This window comes from Muntiacus reevesi, chromosome 3, assembly GCF_963930625.1.
Source record: "Muntiacus reevesi chromosome 3, mMunRee1.1, whole genome shotgun sequence".
Lineage (NCBI taxonomy): Eukaryota > Metazoa > Chordata > Mammalia > Artiodactyla > Cervidae > Muntiacus > Muntiacus reevesi.
In genome coordinates this window covers 91,771,390-91,796,618 of record NC_089251.1, presented here as the reverse complement: position 1 = coordinate 91,796,618, position 25,229 = coordinate 91,771,390, and the positions used below count along the sequence as shown (strand labels likewise).

At 45.9% G+C, this 25,229-nt stretch overlaps 1 protein-coding gene across 3 annotated transcripts; it reads right to left on the bottom strand.

Annotated features, from left to right (window-relative positions):
- Window positions 1–216: 216 nt before the first annotated feature.
- On the bottom strand, window positions 217–24,748 carry SEMA4F (ssemaphorin 4F). Of its 3 annotated transcripts, XM_065929631.1 has the most exons (14): window positions 24,499–24,748; window positions 21,515–21,666; window positions 20,824–20,883; window positions 20,522–20,620; window positions 15,619–15,712; window positions 5,970–6,089; window positions 5,724–5,875; window positions 5,011–5,189; window positions 4,630–4,777; window positions 4,289–4,511; window positions 4,038–4,147; window positions 3,761–3,921; window positions 2,733–2,791; window positions 217–2,522 (listed from the first exon to the last, which is right to left on the bottom strand). In XM_065929631.1, the coding sequence occupies exons 1-14, from the start codon at window positions 24,644–24,646 to the stop codon at window positions 1,912–1,914; spliced, it is 2,316 nt and encodes a 771-aa protein (XP_065785703.1). In that variant the 5' UTR covers window positions 24,647–24,748; the 3' UTR covers window positions 217–1,911. The 3 variants fall into 3 exon arrangements, with proteins under 3 accessions (XP_065785703.1, XP_065785704.1, XP_065785705.1); XM_065929632.1 differs by lacking the exon at window positions 20,522–20,620; XM_065929633.1 differs by lacking the exons at window positions 15,619–15,712; window positions 20,522–20,620; window positions 20,824–20,883; window positions 21,515–21,666.
- Window positions 24,749–25,229: the final 481 nt, after the last annotated feature.

Below are 25,229 nucleotides of genomic sequence, written 5' to 3'. Positions count from 1 at the left end.
AGAGTATAAAAATGACAGGCCCTGCTCCCAAAACCTAGACACTGGCAGCTAAGACCTGACCAGAGATGACCCAGGAGAGGATGTTTGTGTGTGGCAATGATGCTTCTCCAGCCAAATGAGGCTTAAAGTGACTGCATGTGTCATGGTTATCAGATGGTTAAGCTGTGTGATTATGGCATAATAAGCCAATTTTTACAAAAACCACCTCTACTGGTATAGATAGTGCTTTATTGTTTACATGTTCTCTCATTTAATCCTTGCAGCAACCCTGAGGTAGGTATTATTATCCCCACTTTGCAGATGAGTAAGCCATTGTTCCAAGGTTAGATTACTTGCTGAAGATAACACGCTTACTTACGGCAAAGCCACCAATAATTACAACCCAAGGGGACTCTTGAGTGGTTCACAGGCTGCTGTCAAGGAAAGTGGAGCAGAAAACCTCAACTGGGAAAGGCTGGACCATTTACGAGAGTTCAGGGGGGTCCCTCACCAGGGAGCAATGAGGCACATTCGCAGGCCAAGCCTGAAACCGAGCAGGAGAAGCCTAGAGCTTCTGGGAGTTGTGAAGCAAGAAGAGATCTTTACATTTGGTGAGAGTTGACGTGTCTTCCAATAGGCACAGGGCCCACCTTCCAAGGAACGGAGCAACAAGAAGGTATCCAGCAGCTGCCAGTCCAGAGGCTAGCCACAGGGCAAGTGTGGCAGGGCAGGAGGAACTGCCCCTGCTTGGCACTCCTTCAACTCGGCCAACACGTGCTGACTTTCAGGTAGCGGTCCTTTACTTTTGTTAAGGCTTGAGAATCTGATGAGAGTCATAACCCCCTGTGCCCCCGAGAAAAACAGAGACACGCATGTACAGACAGCATCTTGCATGTGGTTTGCGGGAGGCCATGAACTCAGGTGAAATCCTGCTTCACAGCAAGGATGTCATGAGTAAAGTCACCGAAACAAACCTATCTTTGTGCAGCTTGTAGTTACCATGACTGTTCCCATTTTGCTATCCCCTGATATTTAGAATGTTGTGAAGTTTTAACAGAAGTCATGGAGAGGGCTCTAGCCAGAGAAAGAGTAGCTGTGCATGGCAGTGGTGGCAGCCAGGAGGTAAAAACAAAGAGGAAGATAGGGTCATATATACTATTCCACCCAGAAGATCACTTCAGGGGGTTTTGTCTACTCAACAGAGGGGCTGAGAGAGGTGATGGAGACAGGGCAGTGATTTTCTCCTTTCAGAAAGGAGAGCCATTCCCTCACTGGCTACAGGCTCTAAAGTCCTATAGGCACTGCCCTTACTCCAACCTGACCCTCTCAGCATCCCATGAATACACCTGAGCATTGGCCCAGTCATCCGTGCACATGTGACCAGGTAATCTATGAACACCCGTGTATTTACACATGCTCTTTCATGGAAGAAGGAAAACTGAGATGGAGTAGATCTCAGGACAGAGATTGCATGTTACATTTTGGGGAGCATGCATTCCCCACAGAGAATCACATAAATTTCAAGAATCAGCAAAAGGAGTCAGGGCACATGAGCCCCCAGACACTTCCACGGTTCCTCCTTCTGGCCAGGGCCCAACCCAAAAGCAAAGTCACAGAGATGTCCTGGGCCCCAGACCCAAACTAACAAGCCCGAGAGAGTGGGCTGAAGTGGTCACAAGGTTTGAGCGGGCAAGTGCAGGAAAAGTCCTGATTCACTGTGAGAGCAGTTCTGATCTCTCAGAGGAATCAGGCAAAGGCCTGGCCCTGAACCGGTCCAGGCCCAGAGAGAGCAGACAGGGAAGTTGAAGTGACCATTCAAAGGACAAAGAAAACTCAGAGGCCACGGTGACATTCCAAGCCCACGGACCCCCAGCGTCCCAGTGGTCATTCCACCCAGGGGTCTCTCATGCACTGGTGCTTATTTGCCCGGCCCTAGATGGATGTCTCATCACAGGTGGCTAGAGGAGCCCCTGTTAGCCGAATGTGGGCTGGACTTGGGCAAGGATCAAGTAGAAAGGGTGGAGGGAAGCCACCAAAGCCACTGCCCCTCTTGGCCAGGGCCAGGGGCAGCCGCTCGTCTTCAGGAGAGGGAGAGGGAGGGTCCTGGCTGTAGCTCGTGGTACCAGACGCTGGGACCCCCAGGTCCAAGCCCACCTTGTCTCTAGCCAGAAGTTCCCTCTGTCGCTGTCGCTGCTGATGCCGGCCAATCAGGAGGAGAGTCAGGGATGCTGCAAGAACTCCCAGGAAGAAGCCTGCTAGTCCAGCCCCTATAGTGTGAGCCTGGCTCAAGGGGCCCCGCGAGGTGCCCGACACCAGGCTGTAAGCAGCCACCACACGGGCTGCCCCACCCTCCTGACACTCACAGGCGTAAGCACCCATGGCCTCGGGGGATATCACCACTTCCAGCCCCTCCTGCGGGCGGGTGAGTGCAGTCACTCCGCTGGGCTGGTGCCACACGCAGGATGCCCAGGCTGAGCTCGGGGAACACGGCAAGACCACATGTGCAGCTGCAGCCACAGGAACTTCAAACACCACCGGGTGTTCTGGAGAGAAAGCAAAGGCACAAGAGATGGTGAAGCTAGAGGTTCAGGGTGACAGAAATGTGGGGTGATATGAGAAGGGGCCATGGTGGACAAAGCCAAAAAGTGGATTCCCATATCTTCCAGGATATAAGTTTTAAAGTAGGTCCAAAAAGGACAACTTTCTAGGCCCTTTCCAGCCACTCCACCCAAATTTCCCTAAACCATACAGACCTCCAGGCTCTTCAGGACACAAAGAAGAGACATCCGCTGACTCTATGTCTTGAACCAGCCTATAAAGAAGAGAACACTTGATAAATCCAGTGTCAACACCCCCTCTACCCTCCTCAGTACCACTGAACGTTCACTTGCCAGTTGCACCTCCCATCATCTCATAAATCACCTCTAGAATTATCAGTCAACATTCTCTTCATCTCTAAATTTTTCCCCAATACCTTTTATATGCATGACATTTACCACGTCAAATTCTACAAATATTTCTGGTAGTCGACCGAGAATTAAATCTACACTAGGTCTGTCAGAAAGACATTTGGTGGGGTACTTTAAAAGAAATACAGGAGCCTTCCAAGAAGTACAGCTGGTTGTCCACAACCCCAAGATTTCTCTGGAAATCTCTGGTAAAAGATTTTTCTGTTAAGAGAAAAGCTTCTTTTCTATCACAGTTAATCAAAATCCTGTTAGGGTCAGTGAGATGACTTTCTATTTCATAAAATAGCTCAGCTAAAGGCACATCTGTGGTTGTTACCTGCACTCGGTACTGAATACAATGGGAATGAAATCACCTTGTAAGTGCATAAAAGTGTAAAGAGAAGGATTAAACCCAGGGGGACATTAGCATTCAGAAACTAGATGGAAAAAGAACCAGTAAGAGATACATCTAGATAGGTGAGAGAGGTAGGAAGGAAAACCAGGAGAATGCAGAATCATAGAAGGTAACAAGATGAAGTTTTTCAAGGGAGGAAGGAGGGAGCGAAACCACTTCTAAGAGCACTTGTAAAATGAAAACTGAGAAGCACATGGCAACATGCAAGTCAACCACAGTCAGGGCAGGTCCAGCAGGGATGAGGACAGACAGATGAGTTAGTATGGACTGACAGATGGACACACAAGTGATACTAGCGCGCGCGCGCACACACACACACACACACAGGGCAACATTAACCCATGAGAAATAGACTCAGACAGATGGCTGGGCCAGAGCTCGGGGACATCAGGCAACGTAACAGTGCAGCCACCCTCACCCTCCATGCTCTCCAGGGTGGGCCACACACGCAGCTAGCCGAACGCTCCAGGCACAGACAGGGTCTCGGGCCAGAATGCACTCTGAGCAGCTCTGCAGACGGCCACAGTTGGTTGTATTCACTTGCGTCACCTCAGTACGGGAGCCAACCAGAAGCCAGTTCTACAGAAAGGGAATGAGGAAGAAGAACGTGCCAGACCTCCCAGACATCAGGGTCACCAACTGTCCCCGGATTCAGACATGGATTCCCACCAGCCTTGCCAACATCTACAACTCACTTGATATAACTTCATATTCTCAACTGGCTGAGGCTCTGGGAATAAGGCCAGATCCTCAAGGACACTGAGCTGGGCTCCAATCCGCACGGCTCGATGGAGGTGTCCGTCCTCTAGGAAGCAGGCAAGGGGCGAGACGTCATAACGTAACTGTACCTGGGCCCGGGACCCTGATTACCTGTATGCAGGGGACCCTCTCTGCGGCCACAGCCTGTGTGCGCTGGATGGGCAACTGGCTTGGCTATTAAACATACCTGTCCCCAGATAGAGCACATCATACTCTTTCCCTGAGAGGCTGGGCACCCTGTGGGCCACAGCTCTGACATAGGCTGTATCTGTCGTGACCAGCAGGGGGCGGCCATCAGCTGGAAACACGGGCTTGTCCATGAGTGGGTGGTCCCGGATGAAGGTGAGCACTCGGTCAGGCAGGAAGAGCGAGGAGCCAAACTGCTGGAGCTTCATGTTGTTGGTGATGCACTAGAGGAAACACAGAATGAGTGACAAAGCTTCGCAGGGGCCAGGAATGTCTGTGATGCCTAGCTGGACTCTTGTCCTAAGGCAGCAATTCAGTTCTTCACTGCCCCAGCCCCCTCACCTCTCCAGGCCTGGGCTGGGGTACGTCATTGTCCATGACAGGCAGTCCCCTGTTGCAGTCATGTTTCAGCTCTCTGAAGGGGCCATTCAGCACAGTCCGAATATCTTGGGGTCGGAAGGAACAGACAGCAGAGATGGCAGCCCCTTCCCTGGAAGAGTCACAGGTGGGAGCCAGATATTGGAGGGAACTGGGGGGAGGCAACTCAGCCTCTGTCAAATGAGATGACCCATGAGAAACTCACAGGGAGCTGTGCAGCCTGCCCCAGGGCAGAGGGAACGGGTTCTAGGGAGAATCCACTCCACTCTGGAGGAGACCGCACCGACACTGAACCAATCCCAAATATCTTCCACCCTGTAACTCTCCATATCAGGACCCCCTCACCACTGGGAGGAAAAGACGCCATAAAAGACAGGGGTCCCTGCTCCACGCTCAGGTCGAAGAATGGCCACGTCCTGCAGAACACTGGAGGCCCGGCCAAGCTCAGGCCCTGGACACAGCAGGTCAGCCTTCAGAAAGGTCGTCCATCTCTGCTGGAGGGTCTTCCGGCCCCCGAGATCGCCCTGGGATAACAAGCGTGTAGGAAGTTCTCTTTACAAGACCAGCAATAGGGAAGGACCATGGAGACCAACACACATTCCCCCCAAGACCCAGTCAAGATGCACAGAAAGGCAAGGAGACAGAGCCAGGTAACTGAGGAGGAGACACAGATATGGGGTGGGCAGGGTCACAACAATGAGGCTGACTAGGTTCTCTGTGCACTTGTGGAGTTCTGCACTACGTGCTTGACATAAGTTGCTTCATTTAGTCCTCAGAACAGTACCTATCCCTGCCCAGAGTTACCCAGGCAGTGAGCAGGCAGCAAGGGCTGGAACCCAGGTCTGTTTGTCAACAGTTCCTGCCTTTAACCTCCACACTGCAGCATCACACCGGGTAATAACAGGGTGAAAGAGGCCAGAGCCCTTTCTCCCACATTCCTCAAGCTGCCAGAAAAGCAGTTAAGGCCCAGCAGAAAAAGAGATGGAAGAGAGACACAAAGACAGAGGCCAGAGGAAAGACAGGACAAGCAGAGCGGAAAACTGGGATCAGGGTCTCACCGCACACACACGAGCCACCCTCGGGACTTTAACGCGTTCGTATGAATCAAAGGCGCGGGCGATCTCCGTAAAGAAGAAGTAGATCTCGTCGTCTCCGTCTTCATCCCCCCACTCGGCTGGGCGCAAGGCCATGGCTGCAACAAAGGCTGGGGCTGGGGAGACCGGCGGCTTGAGACCCTGCAGACAGAGCCCGGGGCCGCCCAGCCTCCCCCGACGCTGTCCCCGGAGCAGCCCCCCTCTGCCCACCGTTAAGCCAGGACGGCAAGGTCTCTGTCCGAATCCAGTCCTCAGCGCGACCCACAGCCCGAGAGATAATCGGCTCCGTCCCCAGGTAGTTTTTCACGGTGGCAGCGTAGAGGACGCCCCCTGCAGCGTGACAGGGAGAAGATGGGCTGTCAGACTCACTGAGGACGCCTTCAGAGAGGCTCACAGGGGCAGAGCAGGGAGTAAAAGCGGGGGCAAGAACCCTCAAGGGCTGAGCACCCATGTGCCAGGCACTGCTAGGCACAGGGGGCATTATCTCACTTAAAATAAACAGGAACAGAGTGTTCTAGGGCAGTAACAGGAACCAGGGTTAAGGGGGAAATGCTGGAATGTTCACGTAGAAGAACGAAGGATAAAAGCTACCCCTGTGGAAATCGAGACTTTTTGTTGGCCTGTTTCTTGTTGTTGTCATTTTTAATGACTTTTCTGTTCTGCAATATGCTAATTACATGATAACTTTCCAGGAAGAGGTCTGCTCTGCCGCATGTTCCCATCCTGCTGAAGCTCTCCCACTATGGTGAATGTCTGAAGGAACTTGTGTTCTTTCTGAGCATTAGTGGCGTATGCTGCCCTGGAACAAATCAGGACTTGAGCGTATGCTAGCATCATTTAGGGAACTGATCAAAATGCAGGTTCCTAAACCTGAGGCCCACAATCCTCACTCAGTAGAGTCGGGGGTTGGCCCAAGAACTACATCTCAAACAAGCCGAGTTACTACAGTGTGGGCGACTCGAGACCTCACTTTGAAAAACACCAACCCAAGAGGTTTCTGGATCTTTCACAGCCAGCCACAGGAATCAGATCCTCCCTCCTGTTTCAGTGGCGGAGCAGAAGTGCTCTAGCGATGGTGGGGATTGGAGAAGTGAGATTCTGCATTCTGGGAAGAAACGGAAGGTGCAGCTCTGTGGGCTGAATATAAGAACTATAGCCACTCTGAGCAACACTGCCAAAGGCTCGGACAAGAGTGGAGAAAATGACTTAGGGGACGAAAGAAGGTCACAAAGCCCCTGCTGGAGTTTTGAGTATTACAGGGACTCTGCAGAAAAGAGAGAAGCATTCCTTCACCACCTACTACATGAGAGGCACTGCGCTGGGTGCTAAGAACATCACTGCTCCCCCAAGAATTCCCAGTTGAGTCTAGAAGACAAATGTAACCAGATACCAGGAGGCGTGGACTCCTAGATGTATGGAGGACCCAGCCACATCAACTAGAACAGCATCTCAGAGGTCATGCCTGAGCTGGCTCTGAAGAATGAGCAATTTGCCAGGTAGAAGGGCTCCAGGGAGAAGACAGGCAAGTGGGGAAGGGGGAGCCATGTCTGGGGATGTGGGGCACCCCCTGTGGCTGAAGCTCCCACAAGGCACAGGGCAAGCAAGCAGAGATCGCTAGAGGTGCGGTGACAGGCACTCAGTTGTGATGAATCTTCTCTGTATCACCAGGAAAATGTGGACTTTATCCTAAAGGTGAAGGCAAAACCACAGAGATTTTCTTGAGGAGTGACATAATTAGTTTTGTTTTTTAGGAAGACAATGCTAATTAAAAGGGCCTTCTCACAGTAGAAACTAATACAAAATTGTAAAGCAACTACACACCAATAAAAATTAATTAAGAATTCCCTGGTGGTCCAGTGGTTAAGAACCTGCCTGCCAATGCAGGGGACACGAGTGCTATCCCTGGTCTGGAAAGATTCCACATACCGCCACTTGCTGCCACTGAAGTCACCACAACTCATGTCTGCGCACAGCAAGGAAAACCCAGAGCAGCCATTAAATAATTAATTAGTTTTTTAAAAGGACCTTCACACAGGCCTGTTGAAGAAGGACTAAGGCACAGCAGAGGAAAGAAAGAGGTTGGATTTGGGAGGTATTTCTGAGGTACAGCCCATTAGCAAAATTTGAACATCGAGTATGAGATGTGAAAGAATGTAGTAAGACAGTGTCTCTAAGGTTTCCACCTATAAGATGGACAATAGGAGGTGGTGATATTATGATGGAGGCTCATAAAGGAGGTGGCAATTTCAGTTTTTGGATGCACTAAGGTTGAAATGCCTTTGGGACATCTGGTTGGAGTCACTGGAAGGCAATCCAACAGAAGGGTGTGGACAACAGGGCCAGAGTCAGGCAACCTGGGAGTCAGGTTTAGGTTACTATTGAACTTAAAAGCCAGGGGAAAAAGGGAGAAGAGAATCCTGGGGCACTGCCATTTGAGAGCAATTGAGAAGATCATGTCAAGGAGGCTAGAGAAGCAAGCAAGGCTGGAGTGCTGGAGGCTGGTGTCCAGAAACCCCAGCAAGAGCCATGGGGTCCTGCACGCTGAGGGAGGCGGCAGAGAGCAGGGCCACCCTGGGGGAAGCACTGCATCCCGGGCTCACAGATGGTCCTGTGACGCTGCATGTCTCAGGCACTGAAATGATAACCACTAAACTTAAAAACACTTGATGCAGGGCCAAAAAAAAGGGGGGGAGGACCAGGAGGTGGGAGGGGAGACTACATTATCACTCAACCGCGTGAAAGGAATCCAAGCATTTTAGAGAAAGGAAGGGTTGGGTTTGAACTCTGAATACTTAGTAGTAGTATGATCTTAGGCAAATTACCCTTCCTAAGCCTCAGGTTCCTCAGATGTAAAGTGTGGATAATACCGCCTCCCACTCAGAGCAGTTAGATAAAGTAAAAATAAAGTGCTAGTCACGCTCAGTCGTGTCCAATTCTCTGCAAGCCCATGAACTGTAGCCCACCAGGCTCCTCTGTCTGTGGAATTCTCCAGGCAGGAATGCTGGAGTAGGTTGCCATTCCCTTCTCCAGGTGATCTTCCTGACCCAGGGTTAGAACCCAGGTCTCCTGCATTGTAGGCAGATTCTTTTACCATCTGAGCCACCAGGGAAGTCCTACTCAGAGGAGTGCTAAAGGTTAAGTGAGATAAACAGAGAAACCCAGGTGAGGCCTGGTGCACGGCTGGCATTCACCATGTGTTAGGTCCAGCACCTTACGAACCTTGGAGGACCATATGCTTGTCTTATGGCCATAAGGTAGGAGGCCACAAATATATGGCATCCCATATAAAATAGCATCCCATTTCCTTCCAGAGTGTTTCAGAAGGGAGAAAATAAGATTTGGGGCATAGGCTCTGGCAGCTAAGGAGCAGCAAATAAAAAAATCTTCAGTAGTTCCGGGGGGTTAGGGGTGGGGGAGAAGTTGATACAGAAGCCAGAATTGGAATGAAAATTTTTCTAAAAGCATTATATACGAAACACTTTAAAACCAAAATTCTGACAGAAGCTGTGTCATGGATACCATGAGAATGGGGGAGATGTGGTGAAAGAGATAGTTATAAATATCTTGGAAGCATAACTTGATGTGTCTGAGGGAGAATAGTCAAAAATATTGTGGAGACAGTAAAGGACCACAACCATCCAAGGACCCAACGGTGGACAGAGGTAAAGTCCCAAGACTTTCTAAGGGATCAGTGGGGGCAGTCAGCAACTCTGGAGCCTAGAACTGCTAAGAGCACATTCACTCAGGGTGGAAGAACGGAGGGCCACAGAGGGGCGGCAGGCGGGGTCAGACACTTGGGAGGGAGCAGCAGGGCCTCAGGCATTCTAAGAACACCAAGGAGCTTACAACACAGACTTCACACACACACAGAGGGAAAGGAGAGCAGCCATCACAGTCACGAGGGCAGCAGTCCACCGGAGTACAGAGTTCACACACCCTGAATTTTCCGGAACAGTCCATTTCAAATATTCTATTGTACTGTTCATACAATAAAATATCCCTGTATGAGAAACTGTTTAGGAAATTATTACTGACTAGATCAAGCTAGTAAGCATGAAAATATACATGTACTATATTGGCAAAAGGTGATAAGTCAAAGAGAGTGATGTCCAAAGTGCCAAATTCAGTGAACAAGGTAGTTGGAAAAAAACACCAGGTGTAATTCAACCTTATTAAAAATAAATAAATAAATAAATAAATAAAATATATATATCTTTAGTTGCAGGAAAGATTGAAGGAGTTACAACTATACAGTGTTACTGATGCTTGTTAATGAAATAACAAATAATCTTTATGTTCTCATCTCTATTGTTTTGTATTCACTGAATGTTTTTTGTAGTTAGCATCTTTTATTTTTATAAACCTCCCCCCAAATTAAGATACTATCACTTTGGAAATATGAGAGAAAAAAGATTGAAAGCCACAAAGATGAAGAATCACAGCAAAAGAAAGGTGACAATTATGTGCAGAAATAGATCTCTACTTGCTCAGATGTAAAGTCTGTGAACATAGACCTCCCAGATATGTTAATAACTCAACACGGACAGACTAGGATACAAGCCATGGCAGTGAATATTTCACTATACCCTTGAGGGGTTCAAATTTTAACTCTGGTATCAAAATGCTCACTTTTAAAGAAGGTTTATAATAAGAATTATCACTCATTGGCTTTAAACATATCCTATCCTGCCTTCTTCTTCTCTCTTTTCTTCTCATGGTCAGAGCTTTGCAGGGTAGACAGCTGGTGTGTGTGTGTGTGTGTGTGTGTGTGTGTGCGCGCGCGCGTGTGTGTGTGTGTGTGTGCGCGTGTGTGTGTGTGTCTGTGCACACGCTTAGTGGCTTCAGTCTTGTCCGACTCTATGCAACCCTATGGACTGTAGACTGACAAGCTCCTCTGTCCCTGGGATTCTCCAGGTGAGAATACTGGAGTGGGTTGCCATGTCCTCCTCTAGGGGATCTTCCCGACCCAGGGACTGAAACAGCATCCCTTACGTATCCTGCATTGGCAGGTGAGTTCTTTACCACTAGCACCATCTGGGAAGCCCAGCATAGACTGTTCCTGACCTAATATTCTCTATTTCCTTATCTAAGGATTATGCTAGCTGGATACTTTTTTAAAAAGTCTATTATCAGGACATAATTATGGATCACTGGAGATGCAGTTTTTACCCTACCTTTTCCTCTGCTGGCCATATAGGATTTCTCTATCTTGTTTTGGTGTGTGAATGCTAGTCTCAGGGTACACACACTCATGGATTTAAGAGATAACCGTGACTCCAAAAGCAGGCAGTACCCAGTGCATCTGGAACACATACAAGGCTCCTTGACTGATGCAGTAATCAAAAGATGCAATGAGACCAAAAGGAGACAAGAAAAACATGAGATGGGTTCCCAAGAGAAAACAAAAGCTCCCTTCCGCTCTTCTTCGTAAGAGCCCTATTTATTACTGGATGTGATAGGAAGGGCCGAAGATGACAAATCACCTTCTCCAGCTTAGGTACCTTGGTGGGTAATGGCACTATGCGCTCACAGAAGGGGACACTGGTGGAGAAGGTCTAGGGGAAGTGAGGGCGGATGATGAGCTCGGTTTGGGACATGCTGATTCTGAGATTCCTGTGGGACATCTAAGTGGAGCTGTCTGGAAGGTAGCTGGATATGTGGTCCGTAGCTCCAGATAGGGTATGGGAGGCATCAGAATTTGGTGGAAACAGAATCCGTAGGACTGGCTGAGATCACAATCACGAAGAATCCAAGAGAAGAGGATCTTGGGAACCCCAATATTTAAAGGATGAACAGAAGACAGACTCTGCAAAGAAGACTGAGAAGGAATTGCTGATGATCTTAGGCTAATGTGAACATTACTGTCAAAATATTTGCATTTTTCAAAATTGGAATAGTGCAATTAGAAATACTGAGATCATTTTTTTTTAATTTTATCTCAGTGCAGTGCAGATAAATGTCAAATTTGAAGATAAGAGTTCTGAGACTTTTTCCTAAAGAAATACAAGTACCAATAAACACATGAAAAGCTCTCCGATCTAACAGAAATGCTAATCAAAAACATCAAATTGGACTCTGGAGAAAGTCACTGCTTTATGCTTATTAACTATATTTTTGGTTATAGCTAACAGTGTAAAGAAACAGTCCCACTCATCACTGCTGGTAGGACTAACTGAAGCGCAAATGTGGCCAAATCCATCAAGCACTATAAAAATTTTTTATATCCTTTGGCCCAGCAATCCTACTTTTTGAATTGACTAATGTAATTAATTGTTATTGTTTAGTTGCCAAGTCAAGTCTGACTCTTTTGTGACCCCATAGATTGTACCCACCAACCTCCTCTGTCCATGGGATTTCCCAGGCAAGTATACTGGAGTGGGTTGCCATTTCCTTCTCCAGGAGATCTTCCTGATTCAGGGATCAAACTCGTGTCTCCTGCATTAACAGGTGGGTTCTTTACCACTGAACCACCTGGCAAGCCATGTAATCAATTAGATTCATGTAAAGGATTTACATAAAAATTTATATAAAAGGATTCCTTACACAGCATCATTTATAAAAGCAAGAAGTTATTTTAAAATCTGAATGTATAATATATGATAATAAATCATTGTACTTTCTATATTCATAGGATGAAAAAGTATGCAATCACTAAAAAAATCAAATTTTGAATAATTAAATTCTATGATGACAAAATGCTCAGTATACAATACTAAGTGAAATATATAAAATTCCAATTTATTATAAATGTACACATAATATATTTATAATATGTGTAAACACAGAGAATAAAAGAAAATACTCCAAAATAGTAATAGTGGTTACCTGGTGATGACTTTATTACAATAAGCTTTTTACTTTCTTCTTTATATGCTTCTGTATTTTCTCAATTTCCCACAATGCACGCTGCAATTTTTATAATTTAAAATAAGAAATACTCCTGCCATTATATTCTAATATTTTCATTACTAACAACTTTTACTTTTCTTTCAAAATACCTCTATTATCCTTAAAGACATTTGTATGACTCCTAACTGGAAATTTTGGTTCTAATTCTTAATGAATGTTACTGTTATCTTCTATACCACTATTCAATATTTTCAAAACAGAGGGACAGTAGGACACAATAGATCAACATTAAAAGTTCCAACTAAATATTGGCATTATGTCAGACCAGGAAAAAAATCAAATTATAGCCCTATAAAGAACTTCAGAGGAAAATATTTAATTTGTATATAGCTTTTAAGACTCTTCTTATAATGTCATGCATAAGAAAAAAGTTTAATACTAGATCTTACACCCAATTTTTGCTATTCATAAAATACTGTGCAATATTTAAATTAACATTTAAATTGTCCACACTATTGATAATATGTATAAAATAGATAACTAACGAGAACATACTACACAGAAGAGGGGGCTCTACTTAAGGCTCTGTGGTGACCTGGATGGAAGGCAGTCTAAGAGGGAGCAGATATACGCACGTCTACGGTTGATTCATTTCACCTACAGTAGAAACTAGCACAACACTGTAAATCAACTACACTTCAATAAAAATCAACTTAAGCAAAAAACAACTAATACAACTCCTTCCTGCTCTGCCCCATACACTAGCCATCAGGCCAGGGACCTAGCAGAGTTTTGAAGGTTATATTCCCATCTCAATGTGGAAACTCTAAGCAAATGTGCTTGTTTATTTTTAAGAAATAGTTTTCATAGTTAAAAGTTTTAATTGTCTGATATTTTATAATAAAGTTTGCAGCAACTTTAGTGAAGAAAGAAAAACCAGTATGATGAATGATGCTAAGGTCAACTGATTAGCTAGTTGGGGAAAATTAATTTTGATTTCCTTCTCATGCCATTTGAAAAATAAATTTCCAGTAGATTAGAGTTAAAATATTTGGGAAAAAATTTGAGAAGAAAATTTTACCTCCTCTCTAACTGAAGAAGGGTTTAGCTTAAAATACATAATCACAAAAGAAAAGATGTAGATTGGAATCCTAACATCTTACCTGAAAATTGGCCCAAGAACATGAGCAGAGGATTGACCAAAGAAGAAATAAAAGTAAGTACTAAAACATGAAAAATGTTTAACTTCACTATGTTAACTAATGTTTAACTAATATTTGAAGAGATACAAATCAAAGCAAGGTGCCATTTCTGGCCTCAAATCAGCAAAAAAGAAGAAGTTTAATAATAACAAAACAGTACAGTGAAGTTTATGTGAGAAAAAAACTCATTTACTGCTGATTTAGGGTGTAAATTGGTATACCCTTTCTAAAAACTCAATTAGCAACAAATAATGAGCTGTAAAATATTCACACCCTTTAATATAGCAATCCATTTATTGGAGTCTTAAAGAGACGATCTAAAATGAGAATAAAATTTTACGTGCAAAAAGGTTCATTACAGTGTTATAGTGGCAGTGGTTTTGTCGCTAAGTCGTGTCCAACTCTTTGTGACCCCATGGACTGTAGCCCGCCAGGCTCCTCTGTCCATGGGATTTCCCAGGCAAGAATACTGGAGTGGGTTGCCATTTCCTCCTCCAGGGATCTTCCCGATCCAGGGATCAAACCTGGGTCTCCTGCACTGCAGGCAAATTCTTTACCATCTGAGCCACTAGGGAAGGCCCTGGTGTTACAGACAAGTGTTATAGACAACAGTAAAAACTTTGAAGTGAACTAAAGAAATTTGAGAGAAAAAGTTTATATAAATGATTTGGAATTGTTAAATCAGCATATGCTCACAGGCTGAGTAACATAATACCATTAAAATTTTTCTTCACAAAGAATTTTTAAATTATATAGAAATGCCTGTGCTATAAAGTCACGTGACAATATTCAAAGTTATGTCTGTGCAGCATGACATTTTAAAGTTTCATAATACACACACTCATAAAATTTCTATTAACCTGCTTGTCTTAAACTATCATGAGAAAAATGGTTGTGTTCTCACTGAATTTGCAGAGCGTATGTGGAGCAGTCTAACCTAATATACAGGCTACGTGGCATACAAACTGCTCGCTTTGTGGCTACCAAAGAATTAGTCATTCTCCAGAAAAGCTTTAGGCATAATCTGTGATAGAACCATTCAACACTTGAGCAACTGTATAGGTATAATTTGTTCAAAGGAAGTAACAGAAGAAATTTATTTAATAGTCATTACTGATTCTTCTGAGCAACAAAGGACTGGCCAGCAAAATATACATGCATGAGTATATATGCGTGCGGACATAAAAAGGCTAAAATGAAATATCCTAAAATACTAGCGTGGTTTTCAGCGCAGGAATGCTCTAGAACTGTGTTACTATGGTAGTCACTAGGTATGAATGGCTTTTTACATTTAAATTGCAATTACATAGAATTTAATATTCTTCCCTTCGGTTGCACTAGTCACATTTCAAGGGCTCAACAGCCCATGTAACCAGTGGCTACCGTATTAGACAGCGAAGATACAGAACAGTTCCATCATCATACAAAGCTCTTTTGAACTGTGCTGTTCTAAAAGATTTCTCATGGTCTTTATACTTTTTGCAAACTCATTATAATATGCATTGTAGTAGATTCCTCTTCTACTGAGGAAAAAAATGACTAAAAGAAATAAGGTTAACAAAGGAAATGTTCACCGTCTACTGTGAACAGCAGACACATTCTCTAGAGAAAAACAAGGGAAATGACAGTCTGTGGGGGAAAGCAGGGGGACACAAGCGATCTGGGAAGAACAGGAAAAGCCAGAAAGAGATGTGGGAATAATAGACATTCCAAGGAAAGGAAAGGAAGGACACAGAAATTCAAACAGCAGGGTGGGGAAGGAGGCGATTATAGCAAGAAGTCACAGGTTCTGGTCTCTCCCCACTCACCAGCCATTACAGCTGCTGACCGCTGAGCTGGCTCAAAAGGACATTTCCCCCGGCCACTCTCAAGTCTTTCAACCTGCTGGAAACTGGACACATCCTACAGACCAGAAGGGGGCAATTGGTTTAGAGGTCATGGGGAAGTTCATAGTGAGAATTACAAGGATGGTCAGATGAAGGAAAAACCCCATTCCCATTCATCTATCATTCCCCCACTACCATCCCTGTTTCCCAGTCTGCTATTCCCGATTCCACCACCCATTCCTGTATTTCCTATCTCTGCCATCCCTCTTTTCATCAGTTTATTCCTCTTCCTTCAATTCCCATAGTACCTAACACCCACATGCTCTAATGAAGGAACACTAGGATGGCACTAGAAGACAATGAGAGACTGAAAGGTAGATCTCTCTGAAATGCTGCTGAACTGCCCGCTTGAGAACTGGCTGGAGAATGTGCTATAGGATAAGGAGAACCAGGGAAGAAAGCAGGCCTCCCAAGGGCAGGAGCCCTCAAGAAGGATAAAGAAAAGTACAGCTTGGTATAGGACCATCGGAAGCCCAGGGGCCTAGAGAGAAGGGCCATCCTTCCCCTAATCCCACCCAACAAATAACAGACAGAACCAGAATCAAGGATACATAGGAGGGAAGGGAATCTGCAAAGTCAGTGAAGACCTGAAGCTCAGGTCAGAACCTGAAGATCTGGTGAGTAAGTGTCTTCCTCATCCAGGGATTCCAGAGAGAGTGGCCTGGGTTGGGGGGTTTCGGGCGAGGGTGAGAGGTCTAAGAGCTGCACAGAGTCAGTCAGACAGTACCTTAGCCGAGCACCCAGCACTAAGAGAGGCTTTAAGATAACATCTAAAAATGAAAATCAGGGATGATTTCAACCTGGACTGGCAGGGAAGTTAAAAGTGGCCAGTCAGGAATCAGTTATGACATGAAGTGCCAGCGTGATATACCTAGTTCACAAACTAGGATGGGCATAGGATGTGGCTGGAGCCTAATTACTGTGATGGTGGTGGCAGTAGCAACACAGATCTACGTCCCCTGAGCATAAGTGTACCACTGGCCCATTCTGACTGCTCCTTTATTTGCTGCAGTTGGTAAACAGGGTTTTTTTGCTTGAGACAGGCTTGAAGAAGGCCTGTTAAAATCAGATGTTGTCTGATGCTCCCTCAAAGGGGACTACTGCTGTTTTTGTTTAGTCACTAGGTCATGTCTGACTCCTTGCAACCCTACGGACTATAACCTGCCAGACTCTTCTGTCCATGGGAATACTGGGTCGAGAATCTTCTGGAATAGAGGACCCCACAGAAGCACAATCACCTATCCCGTGTGGCACTGGGCACATCGCAGCTTGAGGAAAAAGATGACAGTTCAATGAGAGATTACCACGATGTTTAGGCTCTCTGAACATGGGGTTATTACCTGCTGCTATGGCCTGTCTTAAGGCCTCCTTTTCTCCATACTGCCTGGCCTTGCCCCTAATTTATTCTCCATACCCACCCCAGATTAATATTCCAAGACTGTTAGTCACTGGCTTGATAAATGCTTGAGTCAGAGAAAGACAAAAAAAATGGCTCACCGTCGCCTCTTTATCCCAAACTACTACTTCTAATCATACCTGGATCACCTGTTATTCCTAGAAAACAATTCCTGAAACTACACCCTTACACTTCACCAAGGACTTAAAAAGGATGAGCCTTTTCTCAGTTCTCATTCTCTTTGATCTTTTTGCACTATTGAATACTTTTGATTCACTCCCTTCCTTAAAATATTCTACTTCTTGACTCCCTTGAAATTCTACCTCCTGGAGCCCCTCATCCTACCTGTTGTCTATTTCCTTTGGTTGGTTCTTTTCTTTCTAAGCCTCCAATCATGTATCCTTAGTCATTTTCACATATATCTTCAAGATCTCATTAATTTTTCACATTTCTGTCCAGACTTTCTGTGAGAATCATTCCCCTAACTCTCTAAAGCCTGATGTCTTCCAAACTCTAGTCCATATTTGCACTTGACGGCTGGACTTACAAAGATGATCTATTAAAACTCAACATGTCAAAAACTCATCTTCTTCCAGTTTTCCCAAATGGCATCATTATAGTATCTAGGTTTATAGCCTTTGAGTGAGTGAGCCTATTAACTACATAGGTTACGATTACTGTATGTTCAAAGTGACATTTAATTAGGGTCTGAAAGGATAAGACCACTCTACCACATTATCTGAATGTTGAGATTCTTCATTATATCATCATGTGTCAGTTGGCACAGTCTTTTCAGCATCAGTTGAGATGAAGGCAAATCCCTCAAGTTGAAAGCCAGAGCTATGTAGGCAGGCTTTCATTAAGCTGTGGGGTTGGAACCCATCCTTTGACTTTGGCCAACAAGAGTGCAAGGCATATAAAGGACCTTTCCTAAATGATTAGGGGTGAGGGATAGAGGGGAGGTGGGCCCTGTTACATGAAGCAAATCAAATGTCACACAAGACTGAAGCCACCTAAGGTCTTCTTCTAGGGTGTAGGCTGGATTAGAAAGACAGGGCAGTGGAGATGAGTCAGACAAACCCTGAGTTTGAATTTGGCTCTGCCTTGACCATCATTATCTCTTACTTTTACCTAACTTTTGGGAACTTCTGTTTCATTCATGTAAATTGGAAATAAATACTGTCGTGATGTGATATCACTATCATAATAAATAAATATCATGATACGGTGATAAGAATTAATCTCATCTGTGAATGTAAGTATCTAGCACCAAGCCTGAACAGAGTAGACACTCAGTTAAATTGCAATTCTTCTCACTGTTGTTGGTGCTGCTCTTTTTTTTTTTTTTTTTTTTGGTGCTGCTCTTTTAAGTCTAACATTTATCTTTGTTAATCACTGGAGCCCTCTCAACAAAACAAATTAAAATATTTTCCTCTAATGTCAAATGAGCTGCCACTGACGGGTAGCACTCTGCATTTTTAGAGCTGGCAGGTCCTATGCTTTCTTTTGTAATAACCTTCATTCTTCTGTGCAATCAACTCTGAGCAAGTTGCTATGTCTGGATCAGCTAGTCAAAGCTCTCAGATAATAGTTACACACAGTGTCAGAGTTATCCCTCTGGGACATGAGAAGTTCAGCACTAAGGATAAGGCCAGAAATTGCTCAAGCAGATGGGGACTGCCAGGTAGCAGGATAAGACAGGTAAAGGCAGAAGAAAGCATTCAAGGAGTCTAGAGAGCAGTCTCGGGATGCTTGAAAAGTTAGCACAGTTGCTAGTTGTAACTTATATTTTCCTATAAACAACTCTTGATTCAAGGATGGTCCTTCATTTTATGAGCTTGCTGGATAGGAGGGTTCAGAAAAAGAGCTGAAAGTCATAGGAGTGCAGACCACAGGCCCCTAGCTTCACTCTTGGTTGCTGATATTCCTAAAAAAAAAAAAAAAAAAAAAAAAATGGATAGGGGTCCAAGTCACACCAATCCCGACAGGTGTGTCCAGAACATTTTCTGTCTAGCTGCTTATCTAACAACCATTAAGGTCCCAGCTCAGAAAGTCAAAGAAGAACAGAAGGCCTGTGGAACCAGCTTGGAGTGACTGCACCATCTGTAAACCATGGCTCTGGTATTCAGATCCATGGGCTCCCTGATGCTATATATACTGGGAAAGGACAAATATGGCAACGGCAGTTCCACTGCTACTTTTGTGAGTTTCATGAGACCGAAGGGAAACTAGACTCTCAATGTTACCTGAAGGGATACAGAGACTGTCAACATTCTGAACTGGGAAACCTTCCCAGGATGAGGGAACTAGCCATAGCTCAACAGGGAATCTATCACCAGCATGATGAAAATAACTCAACATAAGCCCAAGTCCCTCTCTGGAGAGCTCAGAGGGACTGACGAAGGCATCAAATATATACAATTAGAGCAATCTTAAGTCAAAAATACAAGGATGACGTTTAACAAAGAGGTTTCAAGGTATGTGCTGAGTAGACCCATGTGCCAAAGACTACTGAAGACCACAGAGGATCAAGTCAAGATCTAGCATTAATGACCACGGTGAGGAAAGGGAACTGTTGCACTCCCTCCTACCCCTACAGAAAGGGATAAAAAGTGTCCAGTCACATGAAGGATATTTGAGGCTTTGGACTAATTCCAGGGACTGATCACAAATGAATGCTGCCAGAATAACAGTAATCGACTACCAGGTAACTGATGGGAAAAGGTGAGGGGTCAGAAACATTAAAACCCTTCCTCAGATGTAACCAACCCCAGGGGCTTTTGAGGCCATGGCCAATCTACATGTGATTAGGGGTATCCATGTCCCAAGCCTGCATGGGTTTGAGGTTGGAGATGCCCAGGGCTTTAGCAGCAATGAAGAGGATTAAGAAGAAAATATTGTTGACAGAGTGCCCACCTTGAAGGCTAGATCCAGAGTATGAGGCCAACATGTGCTACATTAGTGGGCAGTGACCTCAGAAGCCATGAGAGTGAAGAGTCACAGCCCACACAGAGAGGGGTTGACGGTGGAGGTGGGAGAAAGGGGTGAAAGTCAGTCACATGCTGTGTGAGGAAGACACAGGCACACGCAGTGCTGTCTGAGGAGCGGACCCAGGTCACCTGAACAAAGCATGCACAGGGCAAGGAAACCAAGAATTGCTGGCCTATGAAGTGCCTCCCCTCAGCCCAGCTGGCATCCTCACTTCCTGCACCACCCCACTGCGGCCCCCTTTACGCTTCGTACTCCTCACCTTCTACAGACAGCCTCCCTCCCCCTCCCTTTCACACCCTCCTTCAGGGGACAAAGGCTCCACCCTATGAGGGCATTCTTCACCCACAATGTTCATCATGCACAAGGGCTGCCTTAAGCATGACCCCTGCCACAGTTGTTCACAGAAGTCCCCTCCCGTCCCCCACCCCTGTCACTCACAATAACCCCGCACTTCGGATCAAAAGCGAAGGTGCCACAAGTGAGGAGGTGAGAGGCATTGGCAATGGCGAGAATCTGGACAAAATTGTGACATTCATCCTAGGGGTCAGAGATGGTTAGAATCAGAAGCAGCAGGTACAAGGGAAGGTAGGGTTAGGACAGTTATATGCAGCTCTGGGTATGGTGTTAGAGTCCTCGCCTGGGTCCATTGGGATGCGAGCGTTATGGAGGGCTGACAGAGAGTCAGGGCTGGGCCAAGGCCTCAACTGACACATCAGAACAGGGCCTGGATTTATACCTACCTCCTTCTTGCCTTTCTTCCTACAGTTCTGTCTGTGGGCCTCAGGCACCATCCAGTCAATCTAGAAAGGAAGAGTGACCATTTCCCCCACATTCTCACCCAAATCCCTTCCAAGTCAGGGTAGGTGACACAATTCCACCACCTCCATCAACTTGGGAACAAAAAAGGCAGAACCCCCTCTCCCAACCACGGAGCACGGCTTTTCATACTGGAGGTCTTCTCCCATTAATGAGTGGTGAAATCTCAACCAACATTATTTTTAATGAAATAGAATACATCAGAACGTACCACATGTAGGAGAGTAAATATTGTTTCAAAAAAGTTTTCTTTCAGTACATACTTTGTGCACTGGGTCAAAATGTACCAGATATTTCTTACTAAGGGATGATCAAAAAAGTCTGAAAGCTATTTCCCTAGAGTAATGTGATGTTAATGATTCCTCTGCCCACTGTCACATGAACCCTGGTCACTGTGGCCTCCTCCACATCATCATGAACCTCCATTCTAGCCTCTGCAGTCGCCATGACCCCCCCAATTACTCTCAGCTGAAACAATGAAGTTGATGATCTACCCTCATTCTTTTTCACCCAGCATTCCCCCTCCTACCGCAACACCCTCCCCCATATGCCATAAAACCAAGGATGCAATCACAGGCTCTGGAATCTGAGGTCCTCCCCACTCTCATCTCTCACCCTTCGAGGTCTCTCCTCTGAAAAGGGCAGGGATACAGCGAAGATCGTGTCCCGGGCACCGACATAAAGCATGTGAGAAGCAGGATCCACAAGCAGAACTGAATAATTGTATGTCTGAGGGAAGGCGAACCGGGTGAGATAGGAGTCAGCCTCTAGCAGGAAGAGAGAGTAAGAGTGAAATGCGATATCAGCCTCATTTCATAACAGTTAAGTCCACACGAGCAAAGTCAAAGGGGCCAATTTTTTCTTTCTTCCAAGAACCATTTATTTAGCAGCCTTAAGGGCAAAAACAAAGCCTTGACAGGCCAACCATCTAATTTCCCCAGGGACAGATAACTGATGAGGCACAAAATAAAGTATGCCTTTTCTATAAAAATAGAACAGTTTATTAAAACAGCATAAACATTAAGTTGATTTAATATTGGCTTGGCCATAAAGTTCATTTGGGTTCCCATAAGCTGGTTATGAAAAACCCAAATGAACTTTTTGACCAACCCAATATTTATTTCTATTCATAGCAACATGATACATAATTGAAAATACCCTTAGAAGGTATGGGTACTTTCCTCTCTAAATTTCCTTTTTTAAAAAAATAATTACTTAATTGTTGTTCAGTCACTAAGTTGACTCTTTGCCACTGCATGGACTGCAGCACTCTAGGTCTCTCTGTCCCTCACCATCTCCCGGAGTTCACCTAAGTTCCTGTCCATTGAGTCAGTGATGCTATCCAACGATCTCATTCTCTACCGCCCTCTCCTCCTCCTCCTTCTCGTGCCTTCAATCTTTCCCAGCATCAGTCTTTTCCAATGAGTCAGCTGTTCGCATCAGGTGTGAACTATTGTTACTTAATAGTAACTTCTCTTTACTTAGAAAGGAAATGTCTCACTCTTTTTACCAACACATTAGTAGACCATTTCCTCTCTCTCCCACCACCCTTGATCCCAACCTGATTCTACCCAAAGAAGTAGACAGTAGCGTGGACAAGAGAATCTGCTTCAGAAATAGATTCTACCCACAGTTTCAGCCCAAGTTTAAATGTGGCTCTTTCACTTACCAGATGTCTGATCTTGAGTATGTTACCTGTCTGCTCTGAGCATCACTTTGCTCATCTGTAAACCCCACCATCCAGTGTTGTTGAGAATCAAATGAGATAACCTGTGTGGAAGCATCTGACACATACTACATATTTCACAAATTGTTCCTTTCTTCCACCCTTAAGCATGTGTTCTGTTTGGGCCAAATCTAAACACATATCAGCATTCAAAACTCTGATCTAGGACTGTCCTGGTGGTCCAGTGGATAAGAATCCACCTACCAATGCAGGAGACCCAGGTTTGATCCCTGGTCCAGGAAGATTCCACGTGCCATGGAGCAATGAAGCCCCATGCACAACTCCTGAAGCCCACAGGCCCTAGAGTCTGTGCTCCACAACAAGAGAAGCCACCACAATGAGAAGACCACGCCCTGCAACTAAGAGTAACCCTTACTCCATGCAACTCGCGAAAGCCCGCACACAGCAACAAAGACCCAGTGCAATCAAAAGATAAAGTAAATAATTAATTTTAAAACTCTGTCTATTTAAAGATTACAACAAATAAGTTAAGATGAATTTACCTTCTTAGCTCAATCTCTGGCTCCGGGGACCTGAAGTAATACAGCTCTGCTCTACCTGCTTCATCTGCTCAGCTATCTTCAAGACTGGTAGAATGGCCATGCGGTCTTATATGCGCTGCGGTATGGAGCCCCACCCACCCCATCCTCCCACACCCATACTCATATCTGTGCTGTATCCTGCCTACTATCCCATGCTTAGTATAAGCCCCAGATCACCCAACCAGCCTCATATCCCCAACTCTGCCTCAGCTTGTCATATAGACCTCTCTGGATTCCTGGATATGAACCCAACCTGGCAACCTCAATGCCATGCTGTGGCTATTGCTCCAACAGAAACTGAAACCCAGGCTCTGATCACAACTTTGTCTTCTGGATTCATAGCATCCCTATATGTCACTGGTCTGAAATTACAGAGCAATTTAGAAAACTCTATTACCCGGCTGTGAGTTTTTCCCAACAGGTTGTGCTCTTGGTTTCACTGGTTCTGTCTGTACAAGGTGCTAACCCTCAGGGCCCACTGCTCATGCCCAACTCAGCAAAGAGCCTTTAAAGTCTCTAAATCACTCCAATGACCACTTTTAACCTCGTGGCATCTCTTCACATCTTTTGAAAGGACCTCTTCCTCCTTTTTTTCCTTCTCAAGATTTTAAAAGCCATTTAAACAAAATTTTAAATCAACTCCTTGAATCGTTTCCCAGCACTCAATGTAGGGAATGGATAGAGGAACACTGAGGAAATTAGGAGGGTTATGGTGGATCAGGTAATGGGAGACTAGGAGTTGGCATCAGAGATGAAAGGACTGGGAAGTGGGTTAAGGAAATTAGGGCCGTGAGTCGGACAAAAGGCTAGGAGGAGGTTAGAACTGAGGATAAGGGAGTGAACCTGAGAAGTGGGCAGATGTAAAGGCTAAGTTGGAAATCAGAAGGATGGGTGTTTGGAATAGTATGAGAGATCGATGGGTTTGATAGCAGGATGGTCGTCAGGCTAGCATGACGGACACAAGTACATGTGAGGGAAAAGGGGAATAAGGGAGACGAAACTTGGAAATGGACAGTCTCCGGCAACCCCCATTCCCCTCCCTGGGCCTCGGTGTCTGCGTCTACACTGCGAGAGGCGGCTGCATAAATAAGGCAGAGCGGGAGCCGCCTGGGCGTGTCGTGGGAGCCCAGTCGCCCAGGCGGGCGGAGCGGCACCACGTGGGGGTCCCGCCTGCATTCGGGCGAGGCACGGGCAGCGAAGGAAGCCGTGGGCCGAGCTCTGGGGGCGCGGGGTGCGGCTGCCCGGGTGAGAAGGGCAAGTGGGTTTGGGTACCTGCAGGCGGGATCTGGGCCGGGAGCCAAGGGCTAAGGGCGAGGACGCCCGCGCCTTACCCGAGATGGGAAGCGAGGTCCTGGGGACCGAATGCGGGACGCGGCCACACGCCGGGCCTCTCAGCAACGCCAGCAGCAACAGCAGAAACAAGGGCGAGGTCCGGGAGGGCCGCAGGCGCGGGAGGAGCCGCGCGACAGCGGCCGGCATTTTTGCCACCTCCTGGCCACCGGGGTGTGGCGCGCCCCGCAGCCTCGCTCGGCAGCTGAACAGCCACCAGCCTGGGCCCACTCGGTTCCCCTCTGTTCGGTTGGGCCTGCGGCTGCCGGTCACAAAGCAACCTGGCTCCACCCCTTCAAGAAGAGACCGATGATTGGGCTAATTTTCTCCTCCCAAAGGGGTTGCGCGGAGGAGGCTGGACTAAGAGAAAAAACCCAACCCAGACGGAGGGAGAGCTACACCCAGGGTTAGGTGGGAGGTCTACCTCCGAATTGGGCTGGACTTGTCATTTCCAGAAGGAAATGGCAACCCACTCCAGTATTCTTGCCTGGAGAATCCCATGGACAAAGGAGCTTGGTGGGCTACAGTCCACGGGGTTGCGAAGAGTCAGAAACGACTGAGCGACTTCACTTCACTTCTTGTCATTTCCAGGACCCCAGTGACAGATTTGCAAGGGCTCTGCAACCTAGAACAAATAGACAAATTCTTAGAAATGTACAATATTCTAAGAGTAAACAGGAAGAAATAGAAAACATGAACAGATGAAACAGATCAGTAATGAAACTGAATCAGT